This window comes from Tachysurus vachellii, chromosome 11, assembly GCF_030014155.1.
Source record: "Tachysurus vachellii isolate PV-2020 chromosome 11, HZAU_Pvac_v1, whole genome shotgun sequence".
Taxonomy (NCBI): Eukaryota; Metazoa; Chordata; class Actinopteri; order Siluriformes; family Bagridae; genus Tachysurus; species Tachysurus vachellii.
This window is the reverse complement of record NC_083470.1, coordinates 9,943,656-9,968,987: the sequence shown is the minus strand read 5'-3', so window position 1 is coordinate 9,968,987 and position 25,332 is coordinate 9,943,656. Positions and strand designations below refer to the sequence as shown.

At 41.3% G+C, this 25,332-nt stretch overlaps 1 protein-coding gene across 5 annotated transcripts in view; it reads right to left on the bottom strand.

Annotated features, from left to right (window-relative positions):
* Positions 1-25,332, bottom strand: part of fnbp1l (formin binding protein 1-like) — a 45,789-nt gene that overhangs the window by 2,283 nt on the left and 18,174 nt on the right. For 2 of the 5 annotated variants that reach the window (XM_060882418.1, XM_060882417.1), the window contains exons 2-15: positions 16,554-16,669; positions 12,674-12,724; positions 10,600-10,747; positions 7,212-7,274; positions 6,472-6,576; positions 6,113-6,241; positions 5,853-5,999; positions 4,625-4,828; positions 3,898-4,050; positions 3,136-3,177; positions 1,983-2,092; positions 1,625-1,757; positions 900-994; positions 130-272 (exon numbers count right to left, since the gene is read on the bottom strand). In XM_060882418.1, coding sequence (XP_060738401.1) covers positions 130-272; positions 900-994; positions 1,625-1,757; positions 1,983-2,092; positions 3,136-3,177; positions 3,898-4,050; positions 4,625-4,828; positions 5,853-5,999; positions 6,113-6,241; positions 6,472-6,576; positions 7,212-7,274; positions 10,600-10,747; positions 12,674-12,724; positions 16,554-16,669 — 1,639 coding nt within the window. Of the gene's footprint in view, positions 1-129; positions 273-899; positions 995-1,624; positions 1,758-1,982; positions 2,093-3,135; positions 3,178-3,897; positions 4,051-4,624; positions 4,829-5,852; positions 6,000-6,112; positions 6,242-6,471; positions 6,577-7,211; positions 7,275-8,333; positions 8,384-10,599; positions 10,748-12,673; positions 12,725-16,553; positions 16,670-25,332 lie in introns of those variants that run through there. The other 3 variants (XM_060882419.1, XM_060882421.1, XM_060882420.1) reach the window with 3 other exon arrangements.

Here is a 25,332-nt window from a genome sequence, read left to right as displayed (position 1 = left end):
AAGGAGTACAGACATGTAAACACAGACATACAGTACGGCGACATGCAATACTTACTGTATGCGTACTATAAAGTTTACTGAAGCACAAACACTGCAGGGATTTATCTGTTCAGACTTCAAGTTTTGTACCATCAAATGAGTAGAGTGCTTTGCAGTGGCCAACTGCAGGAAGAGGATCATCATCTTCAAATTCATCGTCAAAATCGTGCTGGTCAGGTTGGGGGGGTGCCCGGTGCTCTTGGTTAGGATCATCTGTGTAGCTGCCTTCAGGACTAAAGAAACAGAGAAACTGATCAGTACTGACCTCCATAAAAGACAAAGGATATGAAATAACTACTGCATCAGACTTTCATTCATTCAAATCACATTTCTATCAACAGCTTTGGTATCAAGAAACTAGTCTGCCATGTGCAAGCCTACTGACATAATATGCCCAAATACATTACATTTACATTTACGGCATTTAGCAGACACCCTTATCCAGAGTGACTTACAACTGAACAACTGAGGGTTAAGGGCCTTGCTCAGGGGCCCAGCAGTGGCAGCTTGGTGGACCTGGGGTTCGAACCCATGACCTTCCGATCACTAGCCCAAATTACCCCATAAGCTCAATATATAATTAATGCAATATACAATATATATTTCTTGGTCAGAAATGGGTCAATCTGACTAAGTTTGACAAAAGATGTTCAAACCAAAACGAAAGCTTGTTTTGAAAGCTGATTCACGTGTGTGATAGCATCATACGCACTTTCGTTCCAATCACAAATTAACGTCCTTCACATTCCTGTGGCTTTTTAAACATTTTTCTGGCTTTATTTTTTAGAAATTAAAAATTGATGTGATTGAAGTATAAAGTATAAGTATTGAAGTATAAAGCTTGAAGTATAAAGACAGACCTCTCTCTGCCATGAGGTGCGTGATGATTCACATCTGAACTGGGCCGCCGTTCGCTACGAGAACTCTGCTTCCCCTCCACTTCTGCCAGCCATGTCTGAGAGAGAGAGAGAGAGAGAGAGAGAGAGAGAGAGGGGAGAGTATTAGCACTAGAAATTAAGGCTTGGGCAACAGAACAATGCAATCAGATACATGATGAGTGCTGTTGGGAAGGAGAATGGAAAAAGAAACATGTCAATTTGTTGACACACGTGTGTGTGAAATTTTAAGAAGTTTCAAATAAGTGCTTCTTTATATCATGTATTCATCATCGTTTATCTATAGAGCTATAGGAAATATAGTGTATTTAATTATTAAGCAAGAAAACTGTGATGATATTTCTAAATACTTAGGAACACTGGTGAAATATACTCCATACGCTGGTGTATGGCAAGTAAGTGAGGAGTTTGCAATGTATTAAAACTGCAATGTATTAAAAGTCATCACAGCTGTGCAGACAGCATTATATTCAAGTTCAAAGACCAACATTTCAGTAACCAGGAGTCCTTAAGGCACTCAAGGCACATGGTGCTGGCATTATGACGTACAGGTGCACTGTCTGTCTTGCTCCACCAGGGGTCACTAGCACACAGGGCTATCCAGCACTGAGCCATTTCTCCAGATGTGCCTTTGTGGGTTCGATTTCCTTATATGACCACAGCAACAATGAGTTCACTGGGGAGATTACCTCATTTTTGTGTATCTCAGAGCGCAGCTTCTCCATGTTGCATATGGTTTCAGAGATCTTGGGCTGAAGACTACCTGGGTCACCCATCTGAGGATTCTTCTCATAGACATCCTTCATTTTATTTAACGCATCTCTGTGAGACGGATTTACAGAAATAATTTATTCACAAAAAATAAATAAATAAATAAATAAATAAAAATGCATGCCATGCAATGCAAGACTTTCTATTATTTCCTTAACACTTCACTACTGGGTTTAAGTTTTTACCTATAATAAAGACAAAGACTAAACAAGCAAACAAAGAAGCTTCTTCTAAAGAAGTACATTCCCTTTATTTTACTCATTTTTCAGTTCTAACCTTTGGTCCATTTCTTTCTGCAGTTCTCTGCTAAGCTCGTCAATCCTCTGTTGAAGTTTCTTGCGTCTCTGTTCTGGTGGCAGGTGGCTGAGATCTTCGAGGTTTGGAGCCTAGGAAGACGGAACTTTGTGGTTAGCCACTGACATGTTTAGACACGTGCTCGAACACCTTCATGCAGCCTCAGCGAGCACTATGTAATGAAAACAAATCCCAAAAGAAGTGTCCTTCATCAGAGTTCCACGGGCCCGTTTACTGTTTCAAGGAGCAGTTTGTCATTTTTTAAAATGCTCTGCTTTTTAAGTAAGCCAAATTTGCCCTAACCCAAAGAACTTCATGAAGGACATCTGAGAGGAAAAAAAGGGGTTGTTAAACAGGAAGAGCTCTAAGGCCAAATCCCAGCTACCTCTACAGCACTCCACACTAAAGTGCTGCTGTACTCACCAGCTTTACTGACCACTGAGCAGTTGTGGTTAGACCAGGCAATTCACAAAAACACAAAAACACACAATAACACAAGTACTTCATGAGCGTTGGTCAACACTGTGGCTCCAAGTAGGGCTTTAGACATTAACTAACAGCACCGCATCATGCTGATGCAGCAGCTGGGGTTGAAACTCAGCACAAAGATCATGCTATAAAGGTTCCACTGGGTAAGTTGTAGTTAACAAAGCAAGGACAGAACAGCATTGTTAGTGATATAATGGTAGTCCACACACATTCTCCACAGATTACAGACCATTATTGACCTCTTGAATCTTCTTTAAGCAGCAAGGCTTTGGGTGCGTATCCAGGAAATAACGTAAGCTCCAAGCTAAGTGGGGTGCCACAAAGACATTTTGTTGTCTGTAATCAGCTGTTAATCACAAATCTGCTAAAGACCAACATCTACAGGTCATAAAGAAGAACAGTTGCTTACAGAGAACAAGACAAATTGCAGCTAGATGTCATTGCAAAACCCCCTGCAAACCCTGAATTCACCAGCTTGACTAGGAAAAGCAGGCATACACAAACCAGCTGCAGCCCAATAAACACGACAGTCCAGAATCTTAAGCCTTGTCCTGCCCCCATAGTGTAGTATCAACTTCCTCTGATCTAATTTTAGCACTCTAAATGGGCTAAGACCCACCAAACCAACAATGAAGAACTGCTTTACCAAGGTCATCTGATGATCACTTCCTGTCATCTTAACATCACCCTGTTGAAACAGTGTACATTGTAAAGATACATCACCATGGAGTGAATAAGCTAAAAATTAGTTCAAGAAAAATGATGACTCTCTACAGAAAACCTAAACACACACACGGCCTAAGTGCCTTCCCCACACATCTGTGAATGTGTTTATACAACTTGAAATTTAGCCTAAATACCTCACATATGACTAGCTTCAGCAACTAAACAGAAGCACATAGAACATAAAGCAAACAGGGAACAGACAACTTTGCTAACTCCACAGCCACCACAACAATCAGTCAGGGTTGATGGGTTGCAGCAGTCAGAGAGACACTGCAAAAACTTCAACTAATCATCAGTCACCGACATTTGATGGCCATCAGTCAGCTTTAACATTATCTGTATTTTGCAGTTATTCAGAGCAACTTACACTTTTTTAATCTCATTTTAATACAACTGAGCATTAAGGGCCTTGCACAAGGGCTCAGCAGTGGACGCTTGGTGGACCTGGGATCCATGACCTTTCTAAACAGTGGTCCAACACCTTAAACACTAAGCTACCACATGCCCCTCAAAGGCCTTAGTAACTGTAATAAAATCTTCAACCCAAACCTGCTGTTTCCATAAGCTTAATATTGCAGGCGGATAAACCTGGAAGTGGGAATAAACAATCAAAAACACTGCGAAAACACACAGATGCACACAAAAGCACGCAGGTGTAGATACAAGCGCCATCAGCTCTTACCCCTCTCTTTAGACCCCGGAACGTAGGGATCTTGGACGTAACCGTTCTCATTTCATTGAGACAGTAAGTTATTCGCTCAGTGGGGAATTTAGAAGACTGAAAATGGGCAGAAAGGGCACTAGGAATGGGTGGGGGAGGGGCAGGAGGGGGAAGCTGGGGCAACAAAAAAAAACACCAATAGTCAAAAAAAAAAAAAACAATGCAAGCAAATGAACTGAAATAAAAAAAAAAACCATCACACCAAGTATGTGCTACATCACTAAGTACGTGTTTAGACAACTAACAAATGAAGGGCATTATTACAATTACATTTACAGCATTTGGCAGGTCATGACATGATTAATGGCTACAAGGTTAAAAAACATGCATAGTAAAATTGACCTTGGTCAAGCAATCATGTAAATTGGGGGAAAGAAAAAAAACCCCACAAACTTACTTAAATGAATGAAAATATAAAAGCCCTGCTAACATGTCAGTGTGAGGCCCAAGTCCACAAATAACAAGTTAATGATTAACTGCATGTCAAACCCTTTACCACCCTGGCAGGTTAAAGTCTTGTCCTGGCTTGTAAGACTTTTCTTATGTAACCTGCTCTAAAAGCATGTGCACTTGATTTAAAAACATCATACCAACAGCTGAACAGCCATTTCTGAATTTTCAAGTTAGCCAGGTGTGTGTGTTAGCATGGCCATGGGATTCTGCATTCATGCCTGTGTGCAAGTCTTACCTTGGGCTTTTTCCCAAACAGCCAGAGTTTGTTCTTTGCTTTTCCGATTGCGTGCTTGGGGTCTGGTTTGCCTGGGTCGTTTTTGGGAGTACCGATAGTACCGTCCGACCCTGTGCGCTGGATGTTCTGACTGAAATCCTCAAAGGGAAAGTCAGTTGGTGGCTCAAATCCGGACTTAAATGACTCTACCACGATTAAGGAGTCCTGTGTGAAAAAGAGATTAGGTTAAAATACTCAAAACAAGTGTGAGATTGTGAGGGAAAAATACCATTGTCTAAAATAAGATGATTATATCGGATTCCTATATAGGTATTAGGTAATGCTCCTTGGTGCTGTGTAAACAGGTGCCTGATAATGCAGTCACAGAGGTGTGGTTTCCTGCAAAATCATGTGATCATAAATGCAGCCTTTCTTGAGAACAACATAAAGCCCTCGGGAAGGGATGAGCTACTCTCGTGAACATAAGTGCAAACAGCAAACACGCCATCGTTACTCAAATGTTCCTCCGTGAACGGTACAGGGAAGAGGTCCAGTCTGTGGGTGGAGGGATAGAATCAGAATGAAACTGAGCCAATTAAAAACAGAGCGACAGGCTGAAGACTTAAAGAGCATCATGGGAAGGATTGTGCAATGCTGGCTACGATGCTGAGCTTCCTCCCTATCCCGAACCCTGCGTCTGACCATGTTTATCATACCTCGACTATTCCTTCCCAGAAATGATTCAAGACCAGCAGAAACATCACTTAACAACTCAGACACAAAGAAAAGCAAATGTCCCAGTTGATAGAACAGCATGTTCATACTAAAGACGTAATGACGCAGGGAAGAGAAATAAAATTTTACTGTTCAAATGCAACTCTAATTGTCTGTTTATCAATAATAATCAAAAGCTTTTTTTTTAAGCATCAAATGTTTAGGTTCTGTTGCTGAGTTTCATAAACTGCTTGGTCTGATGACCCGAGAAAGAAAAACATGTCCAGGTCAAATTTAGCTCATTTTAACACATTTTTAAAACATTTATTTTCTAAATAAATTAAACATGCGTGTAAATTTAATGTAAATTAAATGATAATATTAGGTTCACTGTGCCACTAGCTTTGCCTTTCCAACTGAGGATACATCTTTGTCATGTTTTTCCCAGGTGAGAATTGGTGTATAAACAACAGATTTATATCTGTCTGGTTATTTGCAGTGGAAATATACATCACTGTAGTACATCACTGCACACCTTGCGTTCGTCCACATTTTTGGCGGCTGTCACCATGCCCTCTAAACACTTGGAAATGATTGGGATGACTTTCCTCTCCACCTCGGCAAAGCTCCGGTACGTCTCTCCTAGCTTCACCGTCCGACGCTCATCCATGTCCTGCATGCTCTGCAAAAGAACATTGAACACACTGAGCTTTTCTCTAGTCCTACTCTAAAAGCACTACATTTCCTTTTATGCAATTCAGTGAAATACAATACAACAGGAGAGTGAAGAGTTACCTTGAAGATCTGTGGGATGGCCACATTAAAGTGCTTCCACTGTTCAGCGTTGAAGTTCTGCAGCTGAGCTGCATACTCATTCTTACTCTCGTCTGCCATGTGGGTTCTTAAATACAGCTGGGACTTGGCCTGGAAAAGAAGCACTTCCTTCAAACTGTGCTAGCATAATAATACGAATAAATATAGAAAAGGAGGGGAAAAAGTGTCAGAAAATAAATGATTAAAAACTCAGGCCAGTCTGCATGACAGGAACAAAATGCTATAAACTTTTTAAAAGGTTACAACTGCACTTTTAACAAGCAGTGAAATGAGCAGAAATTGTGTGACTAACCCATGATGACTGGCAGCCTCTTGCTTACCTTCTCCACCTCAGACTTCGTGGCATTGATGTCGTTGTCTAACCTCTCAAAGAGCATCTGGGATTTCTCTGCTTCTCTGCACTCTCGCTCAAACTTCTTCTTGCTCTGCCACATTTACCAGAGACAGTCCACATGCACAGAGACACATTACAGGTTAGTGAAGGTGAAACATGATTCATTTCCACAGGAAGTAACAGTCACTGCTCACTGATGCCTGCACTCAGCTCCCTGCTTTTCACATCAGCAAGGTCTCCCTCTCAAAAGACGACGAGGGTCCAGTGTAGTAGTTTTATAGATATTGGAGATTATCAGTAAACAATCAAGACAAACAAAGGAGGAAAAGTGGAAAAAAAAAAAAAAATTTTTTTTGCAGTTTGTCAGAACATCTGTGTTTAATTTCAGGACAGTGCAACAGAATACCTAAGGCATTACAACATGGCCACTGTGGATGCGAGATTCAGCTGTTGCTGGCTTGCACTTGCACTAGCCATAAAGCTGCAAAAACAATCCAGTTTCACTACAGCATACATTAACTGCTGTGTACACGGTGTGTGTCATGCAGGAAAGAGAATGTGTGAGGAAGTGTGTCCAAGATGTCCTCGTGTTAGAGACAGACAAACTATCATATGTGGACTTTACACAGATGTATATTGAATTATTTTCAATATAAAAATCTATCTTGCAGGCTCTGTCAATGTCACACACACACACAAACACACACACTAAGATTTAATACTCACATTGTCCATCTGTTTCCAACACTGCTCCAAACACTGCTGAGCTTTCCGTCCCTCCTGGAGGTGCTGCACAGCACAGCACAAACACACACACGCACACAAACACAACACACTGTTTAATACCATCCACCAGCTTCTTATGACAACTCCTGCACCTCTTATAAAAATTGGATGGGAATTTGTGTTTGAGGAAAAACAATGTACAAAAACTGATGCATTGTGCAGGAACAATTTTACATGTATTATTTAGCATGTATTAGTAGCGTTTGGGCTTAACCCAGTGTGTGTTGGCAGCATTTCGAATTTCTTCTCAGGTGGTTTTCACACTGGCCATGCTCACTGTGGCGTAAAGCGCTGATCTGGTTTCAGACTCACTTTACTCTACTGAACCCCGGTGCACTTGTGCTCATTTTACATCACAAACCAAACTCAGACCTCCTCTTACAGCTAGTCTCGGGTTCAGTTCCACGGTGCGCTTCTTTCGCATTACCTGCTTTTCAAGCGAACGGTGCTCTGTTTCGGACTAAACTACCAGTGTGTAAATCCCCTGTGAAATTCCCCTCGAGTTTCATGGCCTGACTTGACAAAACATCCCAAAAGATACAAGGAAGAAATGAATCAAGACTAATGTCTATCCTGGATAATAATCTGTTAATAACATGAATGACTGGAATAAAAAAATCTTTATCTGAACAGATTCAGACCAATCTGAGTAAACAAGGAGGGTTAATGTCCTTTTAATAACCTATTATGTAGAAAAATAAACCTTTGTGTCTGGATGCTTTCACTACCGAGAACGGAAGTGTGAGTTTTGTTGTCATGTGCATTTGAAACCTGATGCTCTCCAAATGCAATCAAACAGTCCTGTAAGCAAACACAGCTCATGTTACATATTTTTTAACGTGTGTGTCGATAAACCTAGATTTCTTTTGTTATTCCCAGTTCGGATGTCTGAAGTCGGACACAAAACTACAAAAACTGAAATTTGTTTTTCAAGTAATTTAGAAAGTGGTTTATTTTATTTTTAAGTGGACGTGTATATGTTATATGTTAATAGCATTGAAAATTACACGAAAGAGCAGTTTGATAAAAAAAAAAAAAAAAAATTGCAGGAATACGAATTACCATTTCAATCATCAAAGAATCCCACAGTACACAGCTGTTTCCCATCTTTCCTATTGGGAAATCAGAAACATTCCCAGTTGGCCCTTCATGAACGTAGCGCAATTTTTTCACACAGCACAATGTTCTTTTTTTAAAACAGTCGGTATACAGGGCTACATGCTGGAAATGTGAAGCAATAGTTTTTGGAAACACAGCTACTGACACAAAACGATATAGAACTTTATCGAGAAGTTTTTTCTATTTTTTTTCCTTTTTTATTTCAGAATAGTTGTTCAGCTTCTGGGGGCACGGTGGCTTAGTGGTTAGCACGTTCGCCTCACACCTCCAGGGTTGGGGGTTCGATTCCCGCCTCCGCCTTGTGTGTGTGGAGTTTGCGTGTTCTCCCCGTGCCTCGGGGGTTTCCTCCGGGTACTCCGGTTTCCTCCCCCGGTCCAAAGACATGCATGGTAGGTTGATTGGCATCTCTGGAAAATTGTCCGTAGTGTGTGAGTGAATGAGTGTGTGTGCCCTGCGATGGGTTGGCACTCAGTCCAGGGTGTATCCTGCCTTGATGCCCGATGACGCCTGAGACCGTGTAGTTCGGATAAGCAGTAGAAAATGAATGAATGAATGAATGAATGAATGTTCGGCTTCCATACTATGACTATGTTTTTAATGACTTACTACTTGCCACTGACTCTGGTGACTGTGCTATTTTAATTTTACTGGACCTTTCGGCTGCATTTGATAAAGTTGACCATAATATCTTGATTTCACGGCTCGAACAATGTGTTGGTATTAAGGGTACTGCTTTGGAATGGTTTAAATCCTATATGGCTGAAAGAACTTTTTCGGTTCATCTTGGAGACTATGTCTCCTCAACTGCTATACTCACATGTGGGATCCCCCAGGGCTCCATTTTGGGGCCTATTCTGTTCTCCCTGTATATGCTCCCTTTAGGGCATATTTTTAGGAAATTTGGTATTTCTTTTCATTGTTATGCAGATGACCTGCAAATTTATCTGCCCTTGAAACGCAAAGATACCTGCTCTCTAGTGCCCCTACTGCAGTGCTTTGAAGAAATTAAGATGGCACTAAATTTCCTTAATTTTAATGAAAAGAAAACAGAAGTGGTGTTGTTTACCCCAGGGGGAACCTGTGAGTCAGTAGACAAACCTCGGTGAGCTGAATCCTTATGTGAAGCCCTTTGTAAAAAATTTAGGTGTTGTTTTGGATTGTGATTTTAAATTGGATAAACAGATTAATTTAGTAGTTAAAACATGTTTCTTCCAATTGAGACAACTCACCAAGGTGAAACCTTTCCTGTGCTCTAAGGACTTTCAGAGAGTTGTGCATATCTTTATCTCAAGTCGCCTTGATTACTGTAACAGCCTTTATTTAGGTATTAATCAGGCCTCCCTCTCCAGACTGCAAATGGTCCAGAATGCGGCAGCTCGCCTATTGACGGGCACACGAAAGCGGGAACATATCTCTCCCATTCTCGCGTCTCTTCACTGGCTTCCTGTCCATTATAGGATTCATTTTAAAATATTGGTGCTTGTTTTTAAATCTCTTAATGGGTCAGCACCAAGTTACTTATCAGATTTGATTAATCTGTACGCTCCGTCAAGAGCACTAAGGTCTGCTGACCATTTGCTCTTAGCTGTTCCAAGAGTGAAACTGAAGAGCAGGGGGGACCGAGCCTTTGCAGGTGCGGCCCCAAAGCTCTGGAACAGTTTGCCTCTCTATATTAGACAGGCTCAAACACTTGAGGTCTTTAAATCTGCCCTAAAAACTTATTTTTACAGTCTGGCATATGATGCCATGTGAGAGCTGCTTGCTTTCTTTTATTGTTTTATTGTGTCTTAAGTATTTTTCTTTTATTGGTGTGTTTGTATTAATAAACCATGTGTTCTTTCTGTATGTACAGCACTTTGACAAACACTTCTTGTTTAAAAAGAAAGTGCTTTATAAATAAACTTGACTTGACTTTCAAGACTACTGATAAAATGTACTGTAGCTTTTGTCCCATTAGTGTAGCTGTAGTTCAGTGCTGCATTGTTTCCATTGCTGCAGTCCAGATATCGATCCGCGTTTGTCGCTACATGAGCGTTAATATTTTTCTAGCACAAAGATCACGTTAGTGTTCGTTCAAGTAACCTTCCATGTCACTGCTGGAGCAACAAGTCTACTATAAAAACTGTCAGTTTACATGACATATGTAAGGCGTAAGGCGAGCTGTAAAGCTCATAGCACCTGCTAGGTGGCAAAACCCAACAGTACTCACGTGTTTCCTCTCAGCTTTCAGGTCCTGCGAGTATCTTAGCAGCTCACCATACACCCTGTGGCCCATCTCCTCGGCAACGACCTCTCGCTGACCCGCATAGTCATTCAGCTCGTTCAAGATGGAGTAGAATGACAAGCATGATGTAAACCTGGGAAGCAGTAACGCACGCTCGGTCAGTCACTCAGCATTTTCATCAAAATGATATCAAAAGCTCAGGCATTTAATTACAGCACTTGTAATCAGCTGAGAGTTCTGCATTATTGCACCAATAATTCGCCATAGTAAAAGAAATACTTCTGTGTACACTGATTTGTTACAAAACAACTGGAGGAAAGACTAGGGGGAGTTTTCCAGTGAATGCACTTAGAACAATGAGAGGGATTTTACTCACTGACTTGAAACACATCATATACACGCAGCTCAACTACACACTGCACCGTACACACAAACAATCATTTCACTAATGAGGGCTTACACACAATGTGTTCACAAACCATCTGATGCAAATCCCCATATGCTCCAAATGTTACTGGGCTCAAAGACAGATGGACAGGTACACATGTACACACACACACACACACAAAGACAAAATACACACAAACTGACAAAAGCACAGATGGACATATACCCAGGGACATGTACGCAAAGCAACAGAACACACCCTGACACAAAAGGTACGACAAACTCACAGATACTTGTACATAGTGACAGACTTGCACAAACACAAATACAAACACACTAAGCCACACATAAAGGCAGTCAAAAATCAGACACACATACATACATTGATAAGGAGAGACAGACACACAACATACCCCAACAATGATACACACGTGTACATACACATCGAAAAACGTGCAGCGATGCACACACCAAGAGAGAAAAACCGACCCATTGTATAATATTTTTTACTATTATTCATTATTTACTATTAAGACAGGGAGATATAGACCAAAGCACTCAAAGCCACACAAGCAGAATTAATGCAGTATTTGCTCTTAAGGACTGAAGTCTGTTTATGTTGACTGAACGCCAGGGAGAAAAGCATGACCTACTCACTTTATTAAACGCCCCCCACACACTGCAGGGAGGAAGACAATTTTGAAGGCGTATGTATGCTTTATCAAAATCAAGCTTTGTTAATATCCCTTCCACTCCAGTAGTTCGAGATGGAACGCTCTAAAGACAGGAGCGCCGCACGTTTAATGATGCACGGCTAATGGAATTTATTAGGGCAAAAGGGAGGCTCGTGAAATGACAGCTAGCCAATACTCCCTGTCCTGTCTACAGCAGAGATCTGAGCTCTGGCACACGACTCTCTGACAGACTACCGTGTGGCATGGAGGCCTCCCATGAACAATTTGTTGGTGGTTACAGAAGTGGCACAGGCCATGTGACAGACAACACTGATGATGACAGCTCTTTTCTTCTTTGTTTGTTTTCACAGTGCCTCAAGCCTCAACTATCTAACTGGGAAATTTGAAGGAAACCATGTCCTGAGTTCACACAGAAAATCTACATTCTGTGCTTACACTATTTACACTATTTACTGTAGAGTGTCACAAAAATGAGGGTGATGTTGGGTTCCCTCTCTGAGTCTGGTTCCTTCCTTTCTTCATTTTATCATCTCAGGGAGTTTTTCCTTGCCACCGTCGCCTTGCTCATTAGGGATGGGGATAGACATATAGTGTTTTAAATTCTTAAGTTAATCTTTTTTAAATTCATTTTAAAACTTCAATTGTATATATTCACTTATTTTTATTCGTATTTTTTCTTCTTATTATTATTATATATTTATTTATTTTTCTCTCTCTTCTGTTTCCATACTTCTGTAAAGCTGCTTTGAGACAATGGGAAAGTGTTAAAAGAGCTATATAAATAAAATGAATTGAATTGCTTGAAAAGTGCAGTGCAAAAGATTTCCATAGAAACTATAAAAATCACAGCAAAGACCTCAATAACTGGAATGTTCATTTTTATAGGGACAAAATAATTATGCTTGTTATGCTGTGCATCTGCTAAAATAACGATTTAACGTGTCAATATATGTGTGTGTGTGTGCGGATTCACAGACCTGGGCTCATCATCTTTGGAGCGCTTAGGGCAGTACTTCTTCACCAGGCTCCTGTTGGACAACAGCAAACATCAAAAACATATCATGTGTATGAAATAAAGAAATGAAAGTAAACAGTGAGTGCTAAACTAGGTCAAAGTCAAGAGGGAAACCCAACACTATGTTAATTTCTCCTCCCTTTGTCCCACTTCTTCCTAATAATGTGAGAAGGGATAGAATTCTAATAAATACAAGCTCTTGAGGGAAGTGAGTCTGCTACCTATAGGCATGTTCCTCTCTTGAGGGATAGTGGGAGTTGTTGTGCGAGTGTGTGTACGTGTGTGTTTAGGGGGAGTTCTGGGAGTTCTCTTCCCTCAAGTAAATGTCGAACTGTACTTTCGTTAAACAAACTTCCTCTAATTCACAGTCACATATACTGGTCAATGTGAGTACTTCTCTCTAAAGAGCTCACCTACAATGATTACACTGACGAGGAACACAACACTTCCTCACATACATGGGAGTCTGTGTATGAGGTGTGACAGTAGAATCCGAAACTGTTATACAAAATATACACCGGTCAGCCAGAACATTAATACCAGCTGCGAAGGTTTCCCAAATGGCGCCAAAACATATGTGACCAGTCGAGATGTGGGCTCCACAAGAGCTCTGAAGTTGTGCTGTGGTAACTGCCACCAAGTAGTTAGCACTAGATCCTTTAAGATGGTGAGTGCAGTGGGATCTCCATCATCTGGATGGACAAACGAATGCCTCGGATTGAGATTGCGGAATTTGGAGGCAACACTGAATTCTTTGTCACGTTCCTCTAACCATTGCTGAACAAGTTTTGCAATGTTCTACTGAAAGAGGCCACTGACATTAAGGAATATCCGCTGCCATGAAAGTAGGTACTTGGTGTGCACCAGTGTTTAGGTAGGTGGTACGTGTCAAAGTAACATCCACATGAATGTCACGACCCAAAGTTCCTTATCAGAACATTGCCCAGAGCTCCATACTGCCTCCTGGTGCCATCTCTTCCCCAGATAAGTGCCATACACAAACATGGCTGCCCACATGATTTAAAAGAAAACATGATAGCAGGCCAACTTCTCCCGCTGCTCCACGCTTCAGTTCTTATATCCATGTGCTAGGTGCTTTTGGCAGATGACAGGGGTTAGCACAAGCACTCTGACACGAGCAGTCTGCAGCTGTTTGTGCTACCGTGGTTATTCTGTGGTTAATATGGCCACAAGAATGTGGACACCTTACCATCATGGCCATATGTGCTTGATGAACATCTGATTTCAGATTTAGTTCACCTTTTAAGATATATTCTCCACTTTTCAGAAAATCCACCATCTGCTGGATATTGACAAGTGGCTTGGGGGATTTGCCCGTTCAGATTCACAAGCCTTAGTGAGGTCAGGTATTGATCCGGGGTGAGGAGGTCTGGCATGTAGTCAGTGTCATCCCAAAGGTGTTCAGCAGGGCTGAGGACTTCCACTCCAACCTTGGAAATTGGCCAACAACCATGTGCCATGTCTCGATGGACCTTAAGGCACTATCATTTCGAGCCTCTTAGTCCTAATAAAAAGAAATCTGTGTTTGCTGTAGCAAAAAGAAACCCTATAGAATTCTATGCTTAAAAATGTGAGACAACAGTTTGGCAAAGGCCAACATAAATGTGAGATTATGTTTGCGGTTATCTGCATGTTCCTGATTCGGAAAAAAGCCTGCCTGTTGTCCACGTATGCAAAATAATCGGTCTCGTAAAAAATAGTTTTGCTGAAAGCCAGATCGCTGGAGTGTAAAGCAGCAACAACACATTTTAATTTACGAAACCAAACAGGAATTAAGGGTTTTTTCCCCCTCTTGTCTGGATATCTGTTGAACCCATTTGTCTGCAAGGCAGTTATGAATAAAAACTAATCTCACAGACACACCTAGGTCCACCCCTGACTGTCCACATTATTAGTCACACTTTCCTTGTTGGTCTACAGCTAGACTAGAGGGCAGCCAGAGGCTCCAGCTTTTCATATTCCTTGTGTAATTTGTGTGCAGTGCACTTTAGCCAGTCAGGGTCGGATCAAAGGAGTGCTGTTTGCTCATATACATGTCTGAGATATAGGTTAGGAATCATCTACAGAGTGTGTGTATATGTCATGGTACTTAATAAACTGTTAGAAAAATCAAAAAGTTTAAAAATTCATTGCAGTCCAACATGTCCACAGATTAAATTTCATTCTAGGTACAAATTAATATTTGGTGTCTGTGTGAATATTATTAGTCCAAGTATACAAATGCAAATTCCCTGCAATAAATAACCTCTCCTCTGGGAATAAGATCGAGTGCCCCTTAGCTCGGCGCGAGTTCATATCCGGCAGCGTCTTTTAATACATGCCTCTGATCGGACGTATAATGACGCGCATGTTTTTCCACAGTACGACTATCCTAGACATTAGGAGGGCTGAGAGGCCACTCTGCTGCTTGTATCCAGGCAACAGTGGAAATCCTAGAGGGAGGGCAAGAGGCTTTACTTCCTTAAAAGCAAAGCAAAGAGGAGGGGAATGGTGAGAAGAGATAGGGAAGGCCACAGCTGCAGCTCTACTGGCCTCCTGGAGCAAATTACTGCATGTGATTGATTCTTTGATTTTTCATCGAGTGCACATCTTACTCCCTCTGCGACAAAATACTGCGAAGTCAAATACTGCGAAGTATTTGAGCTTGATCTACAAACACCTCTGGTTATTAGATTCTCAGGTTGATCAAGCATTTATGTAATTTAAATGCATTTCAAATATTAAATATATTAAAGTTTTATTACAGGTTTCTGGATTTCTGCCTCTTGGAGAAAACCGCTACTGCGAGCTAAGCATTGTGCCTCATGGGCTGTGCTGAGCTCTACAACACTGCGGATTATATAATCACACTATCTAGAGGCTGGCTTCCTTGTTTCAGCCTGGCTCCTCTCAAGGTTTCTTCCTCATGCTGTCTCAGGGAGTTTTTTCCTTGCCGTAGTCGTTTCTGGCTTGTTCGTAGGCATTGAAGAAATACCTATTTTTTTTTTTCCTTTGACCTTATATATTGTTGTAAGTGCTGTACAAATAAAACCGATCTGATCTGATGAATTCCTAAGCTGTAAAAATACATGAATTCAGCATGAAATCAGAAAACAGAACTAATTTTGCTTAGGGTGTCAGCTATAACACAAAAGACCTTGATGAAGGTTAAAGCTTTCTCTCCATCTTCTGTATGTCAGTGTGTTGCTTACACATGTCTGCTGAGTGATTTTAGAAGCTGGTCATGGGCCTCTGTGTGCGATTTTCAGGCTGATTAACACAAGATATCCGGCTCAAAGATAAGTGAAGGGGACACATCTCTGTTTTCATGCCTGGAGTATTCCACATCAGAAATTTGAGGCCGGGTTTTTGGTTGAGTTTCGTTCGGGTGTTGTGATGTAGCTCAAATCGGAGCCGGTGTGTTGAAATTATCGATCAATTCAAATGGGACCGAAAGAGCTCTTGTGTTTTTTTTGCCATTGTGCATATTTTTCCACAATGTCGGCTTTTTTTTCCCCTTACAAAGTGTAGCATGTTGAAATGTGCGTCAGACAGATATAAAGACCAGAAGCAAACATTGCACAGTGTACTGCAGGAAAGTGACTGGCTGGAACTTTAAATCAGAGAGCCTGCATTTTTAAGAGCTCTAAAAATAACATTGCTACAGGCATAATAATGACTGGCCATCATAACTAACATCATAATTAAAAAGCATTTAAAGAATAGGACAAGCAAACATGAATTAAGATGCAAAGACATAATTATTATTGCATGCACTAGTACACAACATTCGAGCCTGTGTCCCCCATGTGATGAGGCTGGGTTATTTTAAGATCACTTACCGCAACTGTTTTGCATAGTTTTGCTCTATCTCCAGCCTTTCCTTCACAAACTTTGCATAGCGCTCCAGGAAGTCGATGCCCCATTGTGTGTGTTTGTCGAGGTTCTCAAACTGGTCCTGTGGGAGGAAGTGCGAGAACAGTCGGGCATTGAGTGGTGAGCAGCAGATGAGGGAGCACAGTCTGTCACTGGCCTGCTTTATATATATCATTAAGACAAGATATATAAATAGAAAATTAAATGTGATGGTGTGGTTTGATGATCACTGATGATTTTGTTGGATGCTTGCAGATTGTGAACTGCTGCCAGCAACCTCTGCCATACAACACCAGATCCAGATGAAAGGAAGTTCCACCTAATTGAATTTAGATCTGCTTACACGGAATGCTCATGAGTCTGTGAGAAGTATTTCTGACATTACGAATGCTAATGCAATTTTGACTTGGGTGTAATGGGTGTCTGACGTCACCTGATTGCATGGCTAGAGTGGTATTTTCAGAAAATGAACGGTTCCCCCCCCTCTCTACTTACAAGCCGTTGCTATCCTTAGTAAAGATTACATTACTATGCCAAAGCTGAAGAATGATGTCAGCCTGGGTAAGACTGGCAATACTTAAAAAAAAAAATTAAGGGGGGGGGGGGGGGGGGATTATAACCGGCAACAGCGGTGTGCCAAATTTTTATACTAACCCACAAAGGAATTAATAGAGAAACCTTATGTACTGCCAGTGTGTGTGTGTGTGTGTGTGTGTGAGAGTGTGAGTGAGAGAGAGAGAGAGAGAGAGAGAGAGAGAGAGACCTGTCTGTTCAAACCAGGAGCGAGTAAAAGGAGCCACAGGCCATTGAGTTCTGGCCTACGTCCAGCCTGGGACAGTCAAGCCTGGGCTTTGTGAGGAGTAGAGTATGGGGGAGGAGGCGAGATGAGCATGATACAGAAAGTAACAAAGGATGAAAGAAGGAATGAACTAAAGAAAAGCGCGAGCAGAGAGGAATATGCTCATAAGAGCAAGTCCGTTTCCTCAGATGAGACGACGAGAGATGAGAGTGGACAGGAAAGGAAAAGAAAGGAAAGAAGAGATGCAGAGAAGGGAAGTGTGTGCTTTACAAGACCAGCTCTCCTCCCTCGCAGTCCTGGCACTGCATGAGTGTGACACACTGAGGCAGAAGAGATTCAGCACACTTCTTCATCAGGAAAACAACAAAATAGGCTTTTCACGACGGCGCATGGATTACGACACTAATGAGGCAGAACATCATACACAGGATCCGTAGCTAGATTATAACAGAAATATTCAGAAATACAGAAGGCTGCTTTTGTTTGCCAAATGCACTATGGAAAAAAAAAAAGCAAAATCAGACAATAAATAAATAAATAAATAAATGCCTTTAAATCTTTAACTGAGAGCCGTCACCACCCACAATATCATGAGCATTGAAATGTTCAGCCAACGGACAGTTTATGTTGACAGTAAAATCAGTATAACTGCTAGCTAACCTTCACTGCAAGTAATGACATCACCCTAATGGTTTTTTACTCTGTCAATCATTCCTTTTCGCTGGTCATAACAAGAATGCATGCATTTGACGCTTAAACAGACTTACAATAAATAACTAAAACTGCACTTGGGGACTGTTATGAAGATTCAAGGCTTACTCATGATCTCGTTGGTGTTTATTAACAGTCAGGATTAAGACTTGAGTATCCCTATTTAGGATAGCAGACATCATAGCAAGATACTGCTTCTGTCTCTACTCCGTATTCAAGTCATCAGCCCAAGTTGCAGATGAAACCAGATTCAGTCTGACATCCATGTAGCTCAGTGCATCTTCCAATAATATTACATGAAGAACAACTTATAGGAGTAATGCACAATACCCAACTTTTATCTCTCTTCTTTTCTTCCCTCTTTTATTAGCCCAACCATGGGAACTGTATCCTACTCCTATCATCCTGAAGCACTACCTACTACCTCCTATAGTGATGGACTGCTGACTAGTTTACACACAGTAGTCACCTGACTCCAGTCAACACTTGACTTTCGATGTCCTAATTCTTACCCTTATCTCTACAACGTGACTTCATCTAGTCTATCTTGGGGCGGTTTCCATTACAATTCCTTTTGGTTTATTAATTTAAATTGGTTTAACAGATATTCAGAGCATGAGTATTATGTAACATTTGCATTCCTTTCATCATGTGACTATAACCATGCGGTCAGGATGTGATGATTCCACCCATGTTTTGGGATGTATCCTGTCCATTCCAGCTCTCTCTTACACCGTCTGGGTGTGGATTTATTTTGTAGTTTATTTTACTGTGTCAGGTTTTCTAGAAGATTGAGATCTGGTGATTTTGCAGAATTCCATCATGCTTGTCGATCTTTGTGCCCCACATGGAAGTCATACACAGATCTGACTACACACACTTTACACTTGTCACCCTGGAACGTCAGTGTGTCAATGCTGAAGCCTTAGAAGCAGATGGACTGTTGGCCAGACTTTGATGGATTTTAAGTTTAAAGAGTACCATTGAATTGACTTTGTACTGCATGTTATAGTAACTATTTCTTTTCTTAGTGGGAGCTTAATAATTGCTTAATCTTGGACTTATCGTGGCTTCGGTTGAACTCTCCTCCCTGTGTCTCTCCCAAACACACTTTTAGTCTCCTTAAAAATGAAGCAAGCTCAACTATGTTGGCTTTCCTTCCTTAAATGATTAGGTGCTGAAAAGAGAGATAGAGTCCAGGTTAAGCACAAAGTCAGAGAGCGAGACCGTGATAAGACATTTCAGTAGTCTCTTCACTACTACCTTTAGCAAATACTTTCTTATTTGTTATGCATTACTCAGGTGTTCAGCTATGCCATTTCACAAGGTGAACACATCAATGTGTCTGCTCTCAACCTGTAACTATGGCTGTGAGTCATGTTCTGGTAAACATAAACTAAAACTGGGCCGAACTCTCAGAAACACTTCAGAACGGGGCTCGAGGACTAAGACACATGCTGTGGGTGGACGGTGATGTATTCTTAGTTGGTGATGCTTGTGTGAGTGGACGTGCTGTATGCATGACAGCGGTGCATTGGCTGTATGTGTGCGTGTGTACCGAGGGTTTAGGACGGTTTATTATCCTCAGTTGAGTAGGCAGTCAGCGCTTGCAAGGTACAACATCTGACGGAAATCACTTTAGCAGCAGAATTCAATCAAGTGGAAAAACAGCTCTCTTACAGCCATCTGGGTATGTTTAACCATCATTTAACTTATGATTGCACACACACACACACACACCCACCCAACCAAAACACATGAGCTTAATGCATTGCATCACCAAAGTCAACATGAACCTGTAACACTTGTGGACTTCTCCACCCTGTAATGCACCTGCTCCCACTCCTGAGTTTCAGGTTCATGCTGACCTGAGTGCAGCCGGCATGTTAGTCGAACTTGTATCACAGTAATGAGCAGAATGAGGTTACCCTGAAGGACTGACTAGTTTTTGGATTCAGTCGTGTCGGAGTTTAAACAATTCGAGCAGCCTGATTTCCACACTTCTGCAAGCTCTCCCAGCTAACAGAAAGGAACTAAATATCTCGGTGCCAGCGAGAACAGATTTCAATCACCAGCCACTATTATAGAAACTTTTTAAAAAGACCAGGCAATGTTTCAATGTTTCTGCTCACCACAGATGTAAAGAGTGGTTACAAGTATATAACATCATCATCTAAGCCTATTTGACTTCATTGAAGGTTGTTAACACATTGTAGCGTTGAAATTTTAGTGAGTGTTTGATATCTTAATCAGTGTTTTAAGCATCTATCTTTGTCACAGAACATGCACATACTTTATCATGTGGATCTAACAATCCTGCTCATTTTAGCTCACACTTACTTCTAACAAACTGCACAACTCATCGCTGTGTCTCAGGTTTTCTATGGGCCTTGAGGTCGTCTGGATCCAGTTCCTTCATTCTCCTCTGACCTTTCTTATCATTACCGCGATTCTAACTGCACGCTGGATGCTTTTATACCATTTAAGCTTTGCGACACATGATTGGCTAACTGGAGAATTTCAGGAATTATAAAATCACTGGATAAAATGGCCAGCGTGTGTATACCTAGAATTTATGCAGATCAATGAGTTTAACTTCTGTTTTGTTAAGAACACGTAAGACATTAAGGTAGCAGACCTCGAATATTCCTGGCTTTTTTCCTTGCACCGACACATCTGTTCAGCTCATCAGCCAATTATCCAGCCTGGCAGGAGCTGAGTCACTGAAACACGAACGCTCAACGACATCAAACCTAAGTGGAGGTGGTGAAATCCCTCAGGTCAGGGGGGAAAAAAATGCTTTATAAATAAATATCAGGCTATATGATTGACAGTGTTTTACAGTTTTGCAGACAGATAAAAGTATTTTGTGGGAAATGTGTTTGCAGTGGTGGTAAGAGTCTTTACAGTCAGTGGCATTAAGTGGCAGTGCTCTCCCATAGAGATGCCTGTGACTGAATTCACTCTATCCATAAAATGAAGGCTGTAGCATTTAAACACTAAGCAAAATATCTTTCCCAGCCCGGCCAAACATTTCTGACATCCTGACACTCGTAAAATGTGAGAATCGCAAATCTGTGGTTCCCACACGATGTAATCCGACTAGTCTGACTGATTTATTTCAAGGTCAATTGATACCAAATGCTCTCGGTCAATCCTAGAAATCACATGAGAATTCCTGGCTCTTTGTTCAAGAGTGTGAACAAAAAAAGATTCCATTTCTGCCCTGGCACCATTTCGACAGTCAGGCATTCTCCGTGTCTGCAGTTCCACTTCTTATGTCAACCTTTTTCTCAAAATGTTTGACATTCATGAATAATTAATGCAACGAATGACTTCTTCGATGGCGGAGGTGTGTGGTTGCTGGGTGACATGACCAGCCTTGATGCTAGTGCATGGATCTCGGCTTACAGTCACCTGATCGGGAACTCATTCTGGAGTGCCATAGACCCCCTGCTGTGCTGAATTCATAAGACAAAATCCGGCGACAGGCACAGGATCATGTTTCAGTAGCCAAGATGCCCACAAGAGTGCACAGTCTAGTGCAGAAACACTACTCTTGGCTTCTGGAAAATGTTTAGCTCAATCCACAAACTATCAGTAAACTGCTGAGAAATACTATGTCTGACTATTCAAATTTATTAGTTTGCTATTTTTCCCCAGAGACGGCCTTGTCTCTCCCTCATCGAGTCACCCTTGTCTTGTTTGCTTGCAACAAGCTTTGGTAGAATCATTCCTGTGGTTTGTACACTAAATCTCATTTTGCACAATTTCCACTTACACAGCTCAAAACATTATGGTGAACATGATTACTCCATGTTGTGGAATCCGCCAGGCTATAAAAATATTATATTATTGTTTGCTGTAGAGTGTCTCATTAATTTCTCCAGTGTTCAGCTAAAAAAAAAAGCCACTCTCCTCGGCTTTAACACACAAAATGTGTTTTGATGGCAGACAAGCTAAATCAGCTGTAGAGGAAAGATCAGGAAGTATATTACATTACATTAACTGCATTTAGCAGACCCCCTTATCCAGAGTGACTTACAACTGAGCAATTGAGGGTTAATGGCCTTGCTCAGGGGCCCAGCAGTGGCAGCTTGGTCCTGGGGTACGAACCCATGACCTTTCGATCAGTAGTCCAACACCTTAACCACCGAGCTACCACATCCCTTACTGTATATAACCACTTACTATCACCAGAAATAAAGTCTCGCAAGCAGACGTTAGCAGGATCATAATGATCAGAAGGGGTAAAAAAGTATTATACAGTCTCAGCATGAACTAGTGCTGCATATACTTACAGTATATATTTTCCAGGGATCAACATAACGAGAAAGGCTTCAGTTCAAAAAACAAAACAGCACTGTGATTGGAGCATATAAATAAACCGAGCTTCACCAAAACAGGTCTCTACTCAACTCAGTACCAGCTTCATAAACGGACACTACACTTGTGGTGGTGTGTTTGTGATCGAGGATCCGCATGATTTCTGAATTCATTACAAATTGAACATAAATTCCTTCAGGCCAAACTTAGACAAGACATTTAAACAAGTTTCTAATTGAATTGAATGTGTAGAGCCGGCATACTATTAATGTAAACCTATTACATTGTGAAATCTCACAAGGACTCACAAATATTGAATTAATGTAACTGCTGCAAATAAAACAGCATTGTAGGTTAGAGTCTCGGCTCAGTTGAGATTTCTGCGTTTGATTACTCAGGGTCATGCACAAATCATGTTGAATCTAAGAAAACAAACTGTGTTAATGTTACTCAGTTCAATCACGCTGAATTTGTGTTGTGTAGATAGGAAAAAGACAATCTTAAGGAGAACAAACAGCTAGTTAGGCATTATTCTACTCTGCTAGCCACTCCTGTCGCTTGTAGTTTGTTTTTTATGAGCTTTGTTTTTACTGCTTGTAGGTATGCACACATCAGCCGTATCTGAGTCGCCATCTTCTGAACAGAAACATCTTCAGGCAGAATAATGACAGGAAGTGAGGTCAAACAAGGAGCAGCAGGATCAAAGTCTTTCTGGGATCCACATCCATGACTCAAGACAAAGGACAATATGAGTCATGACAGTTCATGTCATGGGCAAATCTGCGGCAGCAGGGTCACAGGGAATGCTGGCACACGTGATTCAGCTTTCAGCACTGCACAGGCAGCTTCAGGAGAGAAACGGTACAATCGGAGCTAGCGTTGACGTCGAGGGGATTTAAGACGTGCAGACATACAGACACGCCTCATCTGGCGAGCACAGCAGAGGCCAGGGAGGGAAATGTTGCGGTGACGGAATCGGTGGGATCGTCAAAGGAAGAGCCTGAGGCCAGGTGAAAAGTCAACATGAGTCCTGACAACACGTTCTCGAATCAGCAGCTCGGCGTGGTGACGCAACGAGCAAAACTGCTTTTCCCTTCGTTTCAGTTTACACAGCATAGTAAAAATCATATCGTCGCTGTCGGGCGGAAACCTCATATGTCCAAATTATGTCAATTTCATATTTTTTCACATATCGATGCTATTGGTCAGTCCCCACGTGGGTCTGTTATTTTTACAAGTTATTAACCAATCTAAAGTCTTGAAAATAGCTTTAGCGCAAATCTCATAACTCTCATAAATCTCATTGGACACTTCGACTGTCCACCTCTTCCTCACTCCGCGGGAGAGCTTCACGGCATATTTCTCCTCAAGAAGAGTCACAACGAATCGACACGTCTTCTGAAGTAAATGTCTTCAAAACACTGGGCTACAAGAAAAAAAAATCTTGACCCCCGCTAGTTCTGGTGCTCGTCTGAGGACAGGAATTTAGCGCAAGACAATCCACTGCAACGCGGACTAAACCCTGTGCACTGCAGATAAGGTACACCTTTTTTTTAATTTCCTGAAAAATAACGGTTTTGGAGATACGAGGATTCCGCCTGACAGCGACGATATGTGACGTAGTCATTAGTTCACTTACTCGCCACAAGGGAGGAGTTAATTATATGAGCATCCGAATATCCAGAGCTACTTATTGTGTAAAAATGCAGCATGCTGAAATGTCAGCACAAACAAGACAACCAGGTTTTTCCTGTCTCATGCACTCGTTTTCTTAACCTCTGTCCATTCTCCCATTTCCTCTAAAGGATGACGAACGCTTGAGCTTGTTTTTGTTTGGAGATTTAGTTATATGCTTCTAAATCCAAAGACTCCAAAAATAAAAACATGTAGAAAGGGCTAGAACATTAATGGGCCGTGTCTATTAACATGACAGCACACTGCTTCAGTCTTGCATTAAAGCACGCCTACTAACAACAGAGCGTTCGTACCTGTGCCACGAAGAGCAATAACAGTGATCTACTGTAAGTGGCCTTTTAGGCGACGAATTACACAATTATGCAAATGAGCAAAATCCATACAGACCAATATATCACAAATCTGCGCCTTTTTTTTTCAGCTGCGAATCAGAATAATACTAAGGACAAATCCTCACAAAAGCAATACCCTTCCAGCACTATGTGCTTGGCCCCCTTATTTGAAATCTTTATAGAAATTTTTATGAAATAAATTACAATTATATTAATATTTACAAAAATGTATCGCACGTCAGGACAGCAAACAAACAAACAAAAAAAACAGAACTAAAACAAGAAAAGTTTTTGCCTATTAGCTCAGTTCTGCAATTTGAGGTGCTCTAAATCAGCCTCATCATTTTATGAAGCCTGAGGTTAAATAAGCTTTACTCTCACCCTGTCGATCTTAGCCAAGGGGAGAAAAAATTTCAGGGAGGAATTCTCCTTCAAGAACTAGACTAGGTTTGGGTTTCTCAGACCATTTTCCCCCCTCCGAAGTTAAATCTACACAGAAAGGCATTTGGTTTTCCATCCAAAAGCTTCAAAAATAAATAAAAAATAAAAACGGAGTGTTGTCCTCACGCTGCATGAGAAAACTGACTCAGCGGCTATAAGTATCCGCAAAAGATCTTACTGAAATACACTCCTGAGGCTGAAATAGATGATGACCAGAAACGGGAAATGGTACGAAAAGGACATGATGAGTGGATAAACACTAGCTTGTGGTCTTTCATTCTTAGTTCCAAGCAGCGGAATTAGGTGGTGGTGGAAAAGCAGGGATATCGTCGTGATGTCCGGTTTCACTCACGTGCACACAACATCTCAGGACCTACTGACTCCATCACACAAACACAGCTGGCTGTGAGGATTCCCATCTTCCCTTGCTGTTAAAAGACA